General features: G+C 46.9%; 2 protein-coding genes across 5 annotated transcripts in view; one reads left to right on the top strand and one right to left on the bottom strand.

Moving 5' to 3' along the window:
• Positions 1-8,309, bottom strand: part of Ubtd1 (ubiquitin domain containing 1) — a 58,102-nt gene extending 49,793 nt beyond the window's left edge. The window contains exon 1 of the mRNA XM_013017659.1: positions 7,866-8,309. Within this exon, the coding sequence (XP_012873113.1) occupies positions 7,866-7,935 (70 nt within the window). The 5' untranslated portion in view covers positions 7,936-8,309. The remainder of the gene's footprint in view (positions 1-7,865) is intronic.
• Positions 8,310-8,758: 449 nt separating this feature from the next.
• Mms19 (MMS19 nucleotide excision repair homolog (S. cerevisiae)) overlaps positions 8,759-12,837 on the top strand; it is a 35,035-nt gene continuing 30,956 nt past the window's right edge. Inside the window, exon 1 of one of the 4 annotated variants that reach the window (XM_013017735.1) lies at positions 8,759-8,885. In XM_013017735.1, coding sequence (XP_012873189.1) covers positions 8,774-8,885 — 112 coding nt within the window. In that variant the 5' untranslated portion in view covers positions 8,759-8,773. Of the gene's footprint in view, positions 8,886-9,020; positions 9,037-12,837 lie in introns of those variants that run through there. The other 3 variants (XM_013017737.1, XM_013017738.1, XM_013017739.1) reach the window with 3 other exon arrangements.

Genomic DNA, 12,837 nt, shown 5'->3' with positions numbered 1-12,837 from the left:
AAGGAAGGAAGGAAGGAAGGAAGGAAGGAAGGAAGGAAGGAAGGAAGGAAGGAAGGAAGGGGCACAGGAAAGAAGGAATGAGCCTGTAATCCTAGCTACTCAGAAAGCTGAGACCTGAGGATCGCGATTCAAAGCCAGCATGGGCAGGAAAGTCCATGAGTCCATGAGACTCTTATCTCCAATCAACCACCAAAAGTCAGAAGTTAAACTGTGGCTCAAGTGGTAGAGCACTAGCTTTGAGTACAAAAGTTCAGGAACAATGCCTAGACTCTGAATTCAAGCCCTGGGATCAGCATGTGCGCGCATGCGTGCGCTCACAGACAGACACACGCACACACGCACGCACGCACGCACTAAATGACAGAATCTAGAACTTTTCTTTTTTTAGTATATTTGACTTGACCACCTTTCTACTGCTTGACCTTAACATAATCAAAACCTAAAGGAGCTTATGTGGTTTTTATACAGGTTGCACCATATTTCCATGAACTAGACAGAGGACACATTTAACTTTGTTCTCTTTTTACTAGCTGGATAAGAAAAACAAGGCTAAGGAAATCTTTTAGGCTCATTTTCAGCTCTAAAACTCTGTGATTCTAAAAATTCTCTAGCAACTCAATAGTATACACACCTGAAACCAGATGATTGACTTCTTGCTTCATGTTCTTTTTTTTTTTTTTTGCTGGTCATGGGACCTGAACTCTGGGCCTGGGTGCTGTCCCTCAGCTCTTCAGCTCAAAGCCAGTGCCCTACTACTTGAGCCACAGCACCACTTCCAGCTTTTTCTACTTATGTGGTGCTAAGGAATCGAACCCAGGGCCTCATGCATGCAAGGCAAGCACTCTACCACTGAGCCACCTTCCCAGCCCCTCTTGCTTCATGTTCTATTAGACCACCTCATCCTTGCCCTAAGTTACGGCTTATAAACACTACATGTGTCTGGGAGAGACATTCATTTATATATACAAACATGCACATGAAATGACAAAAGTGCCACTGCCTGGTTAGAACCAGAATTGGGGCTGGGAATGTGGCTTAGTGGTAGACTCTTTGCCTAGCACGTCTGAAGCCTTGGGTTCTACTTCTCACTATTACATAAACAGAAAAGGCCAGAAATGGCACTGTGGGTCAGATTCCAGCCTTAAGCAAAAGCAGTTCACGGACAATGCCCAGGCCCTGAGTTCAAGCCCCAGGATTGGCAAATAAACAACCTGAATTGAGGACTTCACTCTAAGCCTTAATACTTCAGTCCTGTTATCTCCCAGTAAAAGTCTCCCAAACCAAGAGCATCATATCCCAGGTACTAAAGACCTTACCCACGCTGGAGTATGAGAGATGCTAGTCCAAGATGAGGTTGTACATTAACCCTTTTTCAAGATTTCTGTCTTAATACAGATAGGCTAATGGATCTCCTAAGATTGGAGATGAACTGCCTTCATTTTTTGGTAGTATTAAAGTTTGGACTCAGCCTCTTAGTTACTTAACTTGCTTGCTAGATCAGTGCTTTATCACTTGAACTACACCTTTAACTCAGCTTTTTTGTTGTTATTTGTTTCTACCTGACAGTTTATCTTGAAATTTGTATTTCTTTTTTTTTTTTTGTCGGTTGTGGGGCTTTAACTCTGGGCTTGGTGCTATCCCTGTGCTCTTCAGCTCAAGGCGAGCGCTCTACCCTACTGCTTGAGCCACAGCACCACTTCCGGTTTCCTAGTGGTTAACTGGAGATAAGAGTCTCACGGACTTTCCTGCCTGGGCTGGCTTTGAACCATGATCCTCAGATCTCAGCCTCCTGAGTAGCTAGGATTACAGGCATGAGCCACCAGAACCCAGCTTGAAATTTGTATTTCAAATGTTCCATCATCCTCCTTTTTAGGTTTTAAAACAAATCTCCAAGAGGAGAAATAATTTACACAACCACATTGTTGTATGTTACAGTCTGCAATATTATGATGTCGTTCCAACTCAGTTTTTTCTGGTTATTTGGAGATAAGATCTTTCAGACTTTTCTGCCCAGGTTGGCTCTGAGCCAAGACCTTCCAGATAGGTAGGATAACAGGTGTGAGCTACTGATGCCTGACCATTCTTGCTCTTCTATAGGCCATACCAGATCTGTTTATATGAGCTAATTTCAACCAAAAAATACTTAATAGGGGCTGGAAAGGTGGCTCAGTGGTAGAGTGCTTGCCTTGCATGCCTGAGGCCCTGGGTTCAATTCCTCAGCACCACATAAGCAAAAAGAAAAAAGCCGGAAGTAGCACTGTGGCTCAAGTGGTAGAGCGCTAGCCTTGAGCTGAAGAGCTGAGGGACAGCGCCCAGGCCCAGAGTTCAGGCCCCACGACCGGACCCCCCCAAAAAAAAAATACTTAATAGGCACCTACCATATGTCAGACCAAATTTCAAAGACCAAATATCAAAGACCAAATTTCTGGCCACACAGAGTAAGAGGGAGACCAACAATGTCAGCTAATAATGCAAACTATGGAGAAAAACAAAACAAGGGAGATATACAATGTGAGAGTGGCCAGTAGAAAGATCAATTTTAAATAGAATGGCCAACGAGGATGAATTTGACTCCTTAAATAAATGCCTTGTCTGAGGAGAGAGACACATTCAGGCACTAGGGGTTGAACAACAAGAAAAAAGAGCAGAAATGGCTTAAGAAAAGCAAACGGGGAGGGGGGGTCCGCGGGGAGGGGCGGGAAACGACAACAAGGAAGGGAAGGGTAACAATGATCGACAAGTAATGTACTCATTGCCTTACTCATGTAACTGTAACCCCTATGTACAACATCTTAACAATAAAATAAAAAAAAATCTACAGCAAAAGAAAGAAAGAAAGAAAGAAAGAAAGAGAGAAAGAAAGCAAACAGGTAAAACTCATATCATGCCTTGTAGACCAACACAGAACTGTGAATGAGATGTGGAGTAACAAGAAGGCTGAGCAAAGTAGTAACAAAATCTGACTTACAGTTTATAGCACTGCTCTGGCTGCTGTGATGGAAATAGTCTGTTTGGAGACAAGGGAGGAAATAGGAAGGTCAGTAAAGAGGCTGACGGTAGCTTAGCTAGGGTGAAAGTGGAGACAGAGAGTCAGGTTCAGGATACACTGCAGACAATGCCAACAAGATTTATTCATTAAAGAGATTAAAGAGATATAGGATTTGAGAGAAAAGGAGGGGCCAGGAATGATTCCAGAGTTTTGGGGGCCTGGGCAGCTAAAGAATAAAATTACTGTTAACTAAGAAAACTACTTGAGGAACAGCAGAGATAGACTGGGGTCCTTCTGGCTTAGACATGTAAAACTGGAAAGCCTTTTGGACATCAAATGTGTTAAGCCGACAGCAAAAGCTACAAAGCTGAAGTTGGAGAGGATGCACTAAGATTATAAATGTGGGAGTCGCCAATATATACAATATGTAACTGTGTGTGTACTCATACAGCATTTACACAAATGATCACATGTAATTTGTATTTGTCTGCCTCCACCCTAAGACTGTAAGCTCCATGTGGCCAAGAACGAGGTCTACTCACAGCCAGCAAGATGCCCAGCATTCAGTACATATTTACTGAGCAAATGGAGAAGTTGCCCAGTTACTCCTTCAAGAATAGCCACACTGCCCACACAAGAAGCAGACTCCCTACAAACATAGTACCAAGCCCAGCCACCCCCAAACAGGGAGCTGAGTCTGTCCATCCTGAGCTTGAGATTCCAAAAACAAATGGATATGCCTGACACATCACAGAGGCAGATATTTGGTTTTCAGCCCTGCCACATTCTCAAAGGGTGGAGCTGGGTAAGAGTCTTGCCTGTTCTACCATCTCTATTTCTCTCTTGCAATGTCTGAGGAAAAGCCTGGACTGTTTTACACAGTTCCTAGGGGAACTACCTGGGTTAGATTGATGAGGTGGCTGAAGCCTCTCCAAAGGAGTAGATGCCCAAGTATTCTCAGAAACATTCAAGGGCATCCAGGACCGGGTTAAGAGAGTCCTCAGCCTACTGAGAATGCATTCAGAGAATAAGAAATAGCAAAAGATGGAGGAACCAATCCAGCAATGGTACTCAGTAGATACTATGTTGAAAATGAATTTTGTAACTTGTGGATGGGGATAGGAGGGAAGGGAGGAAGAGAGCAAGGAAGGGGTAACATTGTCCAAAAAGAAATGTATTCATTATCTGACTTATGAAACAGTAACTCCTGCACACACTGCTTTTCTAATAAATACTACTACTACTACTAATAATAAAAAGAGTAACAAGCCTGGTGTCAATGGCTCACACCTATAATCTTAGCACTCAGAAGGCTGAGATTCAGATAGATGGCAGTTCAAGGCCCAGGCAGAAAGTCCCCAAGACTATATCTCTAAAATAAACAGCAAAAAGTTGGGCTGGAGGCATGACTCAAGTGGCAGAGTACCAGCAGAGCAAGCTAGCCAAGCAAGTTCAAGGGTCTAAGTTCAAACTTCAGTACCTGTAACAATAACAACGCAACAACAACAACAACAACAAAAGAGTAGCAATGGGGCTGGGAAGGCGGCTCAGTGGTAGAGTACTTGCCTTGCATGCCTGAGGCCCTGGGTTTGATTCCCTAGCACCACATAAGCAAAAAGAAAAAAAAGCCGGAAGTGGCGCTGTGGCTCAAGTGGTAGAGCACTAGCCTTGAGCTGAAGAGCTGAGGGACAGTGCCCAGGCCCAGAGTTCAGGCCCCACAACCGGACCCCCCCAAAAAAAAGAGTATCAATCAGGGGGAGGGAAGGGATAGTAGGAGAAAAACAAAGGAGGGGGTAACAATGCTCCACAAGAAATGTACTCATTACCTTACACCTAACTCATGTTATTGTAACCCCTCTGTACAGCATCTTTACAATAAAATAAAATTAAAAAAAAAAAGAGGGCTGGGAAGATGGCTCAGTAGTAGAGTACCCTGGGTTTGATTCCTCAGCACCACAACATAAGCAGAAAAAGCCAGAAGTGGAGCTGTGGCTAGCCTACCACTGAGCTGAGCCCAGGCCCAGAGTTCAGGACCCACAACCGACCAAAAAAAAGAGTAGCAATCACAAGGATTGATTGACAAGGAAAAAAGACTGCCTAATACTTCAACCTACTGTAAGAATCTCTGACCAAAGGCACTGAGTCATTCCTTCACCTGTAAAGAGAAAATTAAGGTTATCATTACAAGGCATAGATTTCACATCAATAACTCTAGTTGTGAACATTCACTTTTAGGGAGAAGACAAACAGCTCTAATGGACTTGTAAAACCTCCTCCCCTTCTGATACAATGGAAGAATAGCCCAGAGAGACTTGTTAACATGCCCAGGATCACTGAGCAGAAGCCTTGTAATAGAATTCTGGCTTTCTCTCTCTGTTGAGGGTTTCTTCCCAATACGTCACATCAGTAAGAAAGGAAAGGTAAGGGCTACTGAGGGAGCTGGGGGTTTCAGGCACTGTTTCCCCACCCCACAAATACTGGGGATCAAATATGGGGCCTTATACATGCCAAGCAAGTGCTCTACCACTAAGCCACCCCATCCAGCACTAGGCATTAGTCTTAAAACATGAAACTGTGTCCTTGTTAAAGGGTAAGTTGCACATGTTACAGGAATGCCAGGTGCATGCTGTGAAGTTAAGAAGGATTCCTTTCCTTGTACCAAATCTGTCATCCTACTGAGTCCCCTTGGCTTTTGACTTTATGAATAATGCTAATCATAGTAGTACTTACAGAATTAAAGCAATGCTTCACAAGTAGGTTTTTTTTTTAAGCAGATGTGTATTTCATTAAAACGTTTACATAAAAATTCAGGTGGCAGGACAGCTTCTAAAATAAACAATTATTGAGTGCTTCCTCTGTGTAAGTTATTGTACTAAGTGTTTTGTGCATATCTATATAAGTGAGAGACAAGACCAACTATCACACAAGGAAAATACAAAACTCAGGTCTCCAAGCTTGCAGTGTTCTTGCTGATAGAAGACTGTGAACGTCAAAGACATGACTAATAATATGGAGTGGATCATTGTTAAGTAATTGGCATAGGTAATGTAGCTGCAGGATTTCTCAAAAGAAACTATCACTTCTGCTTGGAGTGGATAGGAAGATGCAGCAAGTAGTTCACTTCAAGAAAGGTGAGGGAGGGCTGGGAAAGTAGCTCAGTGGTAGAGCGCTTGCCTTGCATGCCTGAGGCCCTGGGTTCGATTCCTTAGCACCACATAAGCAAAAAGAAAAAAGCTGGAAGTGGCACTGTGGCTCAAGTGTTAGAGAGCTAGCCTTGAGCTGAAGAGCTGAGGGACAGCGCCCAGGCCCAGAGTTCAGGTCCCATGACCGGACCCCCCCCCAAAAAAAAGAAAGAAAAGAAACATTTGTTGAATAAGTAAGAGGAATGAAGAAAGCTCTTGGGGGGGGTGGGAAGGTGGCTAAGTGGTAGAGCGCTTGCCTTGCATGCCTGAGGCCCTGGGTTCGATTCCTCAGCACCACATAAGCAAAAAGAAAAAAGCCGCAAGTGGTGCTGTGGCTCAAGTGGTAGAGCGCTAGCCTTGAGCTGAAGAGCTGAGGGACAGCGCCCAGGCCCAAAAAAAAAAAAGAAAGAAAGCTCTTGGGTTGGATGGTCAACTTTCCTCAGTCAGAATAATGGCCAGGGTTGCACTCAGATGAGAGAATTTTAGTTTTACCACATTCTTCTATGAAAACATATTTCTGGAAGTACAAATCATCCCCTCTGCTACACAGATATTCTTCCTTCCCTGTTTCCCCTGATGTTTCCCCCACCCAAAGCAACACACCTTCAGTGTCAAAGCAGGCAGGAAACTCCAACTAGAGTTTCCACTTCATTAACAACTCTGCCTGTGGCTCCTCTTACATAATGGGATATGTATCAACAGGATGGAAGATGAGATTGGGTTCTTGCCCTAGTTATACTACTAACCAACTGTGTGACTTTGATCAAGTTGCACAACTTCTCTGGATCTGAGTTTTTACATACAGAGGAGGAACTAGGTCTATCTGGAATTCAGACAAGTTTTAGCTCTAAAATCTATTTTATAATTCTCAGAAGGTCCTTGCGACACCCTCAGAGAAGGAAGTAACTACAAGGCTCAGTGAAATGACCGCCAGACCTCTCGCAGGGGCGAAACGCCAGGATAGGAGGGGTACACCAAGAAAGCGAGCCGGCACTTCAGGGGCCTCGCGGATCACCGGGGAGCAGATCTCATTTCCAAGGCTGGGAGAAATCCCACCAAATCCAGATCACCAGCGGGCGGATCTCATTCCTAGGGCTGGGAAGGATCATAACAAACCCGAGGGCGACTTTCACTCCACCTTTCCTAGACTCCAGAAGGCTCTAAGAAGCCCCGCGGGTTGAAAATAAAGATTTCTTTCCCAGCGTCCTGCGCTGCTTTTGCAAGTCGGATTCCAGCAGGCATGAACTGCAGCCCGATCATGACAGTCTGTCTTTGGAAAGAGCGACTGTGCTCGTCCATCTCGCTTCGAGTTCGGGGGACGCAAGCCGCCCAGACCGACCGGCGTCCGACCCCAGCCCGGAATGCCAGGCCAGCAGCGCCCTCGGGCTCCCCCCCCCGCCCCCCCCCGCCCCACCGCTGGCCCCGCTGCGGTCGGCAAACATTTCCTGCCCCCGCCCTCACCAGGAGCTTCCCAGTTGGAGCGAGTTGGTCTCGCAGTCGGGTCGGCGCTTCTTAGTTGGCCCAACTCGCTCTCCCGGCCACCGGGCGCTGGGGAGGGACCCGCCTGCCTCCGAGTAGCCACCGGGGCAGCCCAGACGCCAGGAGCCGCGGGGAGGTCGCTCGGGAAGCCCAAGGCTCGGGCAAGCAGGGGAAAACGGGTCGGGCATCGTGGCCTTGCCCCCTTCCTGAGTTACCTGCTCGTTTGCGGGGGTGTCCCGGGGCGGCTGGCCTGTCCCGACGCTGTCTCCCCACGCAGTTGCCCATGCTGGCTCCTCAGTTGGTCCCCATGCACCGGAGGCGGCGGGCAGCCGGCTGCTCTGCACTCCCGTCCTGGACGGCGGCGCCCTGGTCAACGGCTCCAGCCGCCCGGCATCAGGCGCTCCCAGATCTCCCTTGGGGCGCTCTCTGCCCGGCGACGGCTTCGCCACAAACTTTGCGGGCTAGGAGAGAGGGAGGTGGCCGGCTCCCAGCACAATCCCAGGTGGCCGGGCCAGGGGGGCCCACGACCGTGTCCGGCCAAAGACCAGTCCCACCGGAGGGGCGGAGGGAGGGGGGCGGGAACCGCCGCAGCTACTCCGGGCTCTCTCGGGGCTCCCAGCTGGGGCCGTCCCCCTAGAGCCTGTCACTCACCTGCCTAACCCCGCCCCAGCCCGGCCCCGTTCCCTTCCGCCGGCTCGCGGCGCCCGCCGCGCCGCCACCACCCGCCCCAGGTGCGCATGTGACCGACTGCAACGCCCCTCGAGCCAGGCCTGGTTTTCTCATTGGCTTTCCATGGGATGCGTACCGCCCCTCAGCCCCACCCAGCCAGGTGCCCGCCCTGCCGCCGGTCCCCCGGGGAGCCCCGCCAGGAATTTTGCGCCCTCAACGGCCCCCGACTGCGTGCCCGGCAGCCACCTCCCCTCCCCGCGCCCCAGACCCCGCCCCTCAGGGAGGAGCCGACCCGTCCCTCCTGGAACTGCCTGGCTGGGAGCCGGCAGGCACGTGACCCGGTAGGGTCCCGCCCCCGAAAACTTCGCTCAACGATTGGCCCCGAAGACGCGTGCGCGTAGGGGCCTGTCTCCCGCCCCTCCCACTTCCCCACCCACGTTCTTTGGCTAGCGTCATGGCTGCCGCCGCCGCTCTGGAGGCGGCGGCACCTACTGGAGCCCTGTGGGGCCTCGTACAAGACTTCGTCATGGGTCAGCAGGAGGGTCCCGCTGGCCAGGTGGCTGCAGGTACGGCAGGCAGCGCCGCAAGGCTCCTGCAGGGAGACGGCCCGGAGGGAGCGGCCTGAGAACTAACGTGGGGCGGGAAGGGAGAAGCGGAGGTGACTGAGAGATTTTTTTCTGGGATGTTTGGTGAGCCCCGCGAGCTTAAAAGCCATAAGTAAGTTGGAAAGCCTCTGGCATCTCTTCAGGGCTGCTTTACGCTCCTCATCTCCCCATGGTCGATAAGAGAATCATTACTTTTCACAGACGAGGAAACAGGCCCAACGAGGGCAGGCGACTTGCGTAAGGCTGCAGACCGGGCGGAAGGAAGCGGGGGCTGGAATGCGGACTCAGGTGTTCCGGTCCTAGCCAAAAGCTCACGCCGGGAGACCCGCGTTGTTGGTGGGATGTTGACGTGGGGAGATGCGTGTTTGCAGGCATCCGCTCCCGTCGCGTGGCATCCTGGGAGTGGCCTGTGGCCCTGCTCTCTCATAGGCTGTATGGAGAGGTGGAGCCAGGAAGAGAGAGAATTTGAGAAGTCTGGGTCCGACCCCCGAAGATTTCGTCTTCTGCTTTCTTAGAGTTGATAAATTTGCTTTACTACTGTTTTGAGGACTTATCTCCCCACCACGTGTTCTTTGCTAATTTTACCCATTATTAGTCTCTTAGACTAATTCTGAGCAAAACAAGTTTTAAGCTTCCTTGGGATTCTGAATTAGCTATTTTAGGGGGGGAAAGATCTGAGAAAGTTACTGAATGTTAGGAAGCCTTCAGAGTCAGTTTTAAATAAATATGTATAATATATATTAAATAATAGAGTAGAAAATGGGTATAGGTGAGAAGTGTTTTTTGTTGTTCACATTTGGGAGTTTTGCGTGGTTGGGGATAAGTAAAATGTTTCCTGGAAATTGAACATATCAACTCATGTGAGAAATGAAGTGAATCTGCTAGAAATGTAGTACTCTGGGCCTTTCCATCATTTTACTTTGATTCAGTCATTCCATCCTTATTGAAAACTTTTCATCAAACATGGAAAGCAAATAGGAATATAAATACAAACTAAATTAGATATGTGGCCACCAAGAACTTATGTCGTGGTGAGAGAAACAAGCATGCTCTATGAAGTAATGTGTGATCATTTAGAACCATCAAAGAGCAAATATGCCTGCTGCTGGCCTAGTATTATGGCACATGCTTACAATCCTGAAGTTGATAGTTGGAGGAATGAAGATTTAGTGTTTGATAGGAGTTCTGAGCCAGCCTTGGTTACAGTGTGAAACTTGGGGGGAAATAAGTTTGGTTTGCCACTAAGCCTAACATCTACAACTTTACCAAGTATAGTGTGTGATCAGAACTTAAACAGTGAGTACAGTGTGTTATTTTCATTTCCTGTAGTGTTTTACTAGAAAATTTTCTTGTAACTTGCCATCCATTCAGTTAAACCACAGGTATCAGCACAGTGATATTTAAATTTAAACCAGAGTTTATTTTGGTGTAAACTTTATATCTAAGAGTTAGTCTATTTATACAGAATATTTTCTGGGTTGTTTGGGTTGTTTTTTTTTACATATGCATACATCTACCATTGCACTCCTACTAACAAAGAATGCTGCTTTATCAGTGTTATTTAACTATTCTTTTACATTTATATATTCTGAAAACAATTTTGGATTCAGAAATACTTTTTGAGAAGACCACTCAAAGGCTGCAGAATTCTTATATTTGCCTGAAAAACGCAATATTGTCTAGTTTAAGTTTAAACTCAGTGAAGACTGAGACACTAGTGCTGTTATAATTTAGCTCCTTTAGAAAAAGTTTGATTCAGAGGAATAGTAACAGTTACAATAGATAAGGGCCACTCACCTGTGGCTCACGCCTACAATCCTAGTTTCTCAGGAGGCTGAGACCTAAGGATCATGGTTCTAAGCCAGCCTGGGCAGGAAAGTCCATGAGATTCTTATCTCCAATTAACCACCAGAAAACCGGAAGTGGCGTTGTGGCACAAGTGGTAGAGTTCTTGCCTTGAGCTGAAGCGCACAGGCCCACTTGCCTTGAGCTGAAGCACCCAGGCCCAGAGTTCAAGCCCCATGACCTACCAAAAAAAAAAAAAGGTTAAAAGGGGTTTGGTGGAATTTGATTTCTCTTTCTTTTTTTCTTTTGGCCAGTCCTGGAACTTGAATTCTGGGCCTGGGCTCTGTCCCTAAACTTCTTTTGCTCAAGGCAAACACATTACCAGTTGAGCCACAGTGCCACTTCTGGCTTTTTCTGAGTAGTTTATTGGAGATAAGAGTCTTAATAGCAGTCCTCAGATCTCAGCCTCCTGAGTAGCTAGGATTACAGGCATGAGCCACTGGTACCCAGCAGAAGTTTATTTTTCATAACTTGGATTTCAGGCAAAAGGATTTGAATGACCTATTGTAGGTGATAGTAGTCGTAAATCCTTGAGCAAAGAAGCCATAATCTGAATGCAGATTTAGAAAGGACTAAATTAGTATTCTCAGTCTTAAATCAGGTAGGATTGTAGAAGATTGTCAGGTTTGAAATATCTCCAGAATAATCCTCAAGCTTAAGCAATCTTCATTAGTACCTATGGAGTCCACCTTTCCTAATTGCAGTCTAGATGCAGAAGGAACACTGAACACAAAGGTATCTGCCACTATTTTTTTTTCTGTTTTGGTCGGTCTTGGGGCTTGAATTCTGGGCCTGGGAGCTATCTCTGAGCTCTTCAGCTCAAGGCAAGTGCTCTACAACTTGAGCCATAGCACCACTTCCAGCTTTCTGGTGATTAATTGGAGATAAGAATCACCGACTTTCCAGCCCAGACTGGCTTTGAAACCGTGATCCTTAGATATCAGCCTCTTGATTATTTAGGATTACAGGCATGAGCCACTGGCGCCCAACCTAAATTTGTTTTGCACTTGAGGTTTCCTGATCAAAGTAGGTGTCAGCTCTAAGGAAGGTGCAAACAATAGAGAGTAACCTGAGCTAGAGGCATGACTCAAGTGGCAGAGCATTGGTTGTAAGCAGAGAAAGCCACGTGAGACTGTGAAGCCCTGAGTTCAGATCCCAATACACAAGAAAAAAGAGGGAGGGACAGACTGATGTATGGACCTACCCATCATTATAAGTTAATGCCTTTCAGGCAAGTGTTCAAAGACTACCTGGCCCCAGCTCTTTTCTTACCCTTCCGGATCTTTAGTTCCCAGTTCCCTGAATGTTTTCCTTCCCAGTTAGCTCTATCCAGGTTAGATCTCCATGGTAAGGCTCAGATTGGATACCATTCTCCATCCCCAGAAATTCCTGATTATCCCAACCAGATAACATACGATTTTGCAATCTTGGTAATATTTCTCAACCATTCATGTACTTATTAGACTTGTTTAGTAGCAATGTTTGTATATATCTCCACATCCTACACACTCCTTTCTACCACTGTAGTGTCTCCTGGAACTAATGTTAAATAGATACATAATAAAAATTGCTTATGCATTTGGAATTAGAGATGTTAAAGGAAGAATCTAGGGATTTGAGGTTAGGTTAGAGTCCTCCTTAAAGGGAGTCTTTCCTTAAAGGGAGGACTCCCCAATATAATTTCCAAGGTTTTGAGCCTGAAGCTGATTAAAGATAAGTACTTTGGCCAGGTGCTGCTGATGCCTATAATCTGAGCTACTCTGGAGGCTGAGATCTGGCAGCAAAGTGAGTGAGACTCTTATCTCCAATTAACCCTCAGAAAATTGAAGTGACACTGGCTGAAAGTGGAAGAGCACTAGCTTTGAGCAAAAAAGCTCAGGGGAGCCGAGTGCTGGTGGCTCACGCCTGTAAATCCTAGCTACTCAGGAGGCTGAGATCTGAGGATCGCGGTTCAAAGCCAGCCAGGGCAGGAAAGACTGTGAGACTCCTATCTCCAATAAACTACCAGAAAACCGGAAGTGGCGCTGTAGCTCAAGTGGTAGAGCTCTCGCCTTGAGCTGAAGAGCTG

Source organism: Dipodomys ordii, unplaced genomic scaffold, assembly GCF_000151885.1.
Source record: "Dipodomys ordii isolate 6190 unplaced genomic scaffold, Dord_2.0 Scaffold36, whole genome shotgun sequence".
In the NCBI taxonomy this organism is placed as follows: domain Eukaryota; kingdom Metazoa; phylum Chordata; class Mammalia; order Rodentia; family Heteromyidae; genus Dipodomys; species Dipodomys ordii.
The sequence above is the reverse complement of the archived record's forward strand: the minus strand, read 5'-3'. Positions and strand labels throughout refer to the sequence as shown.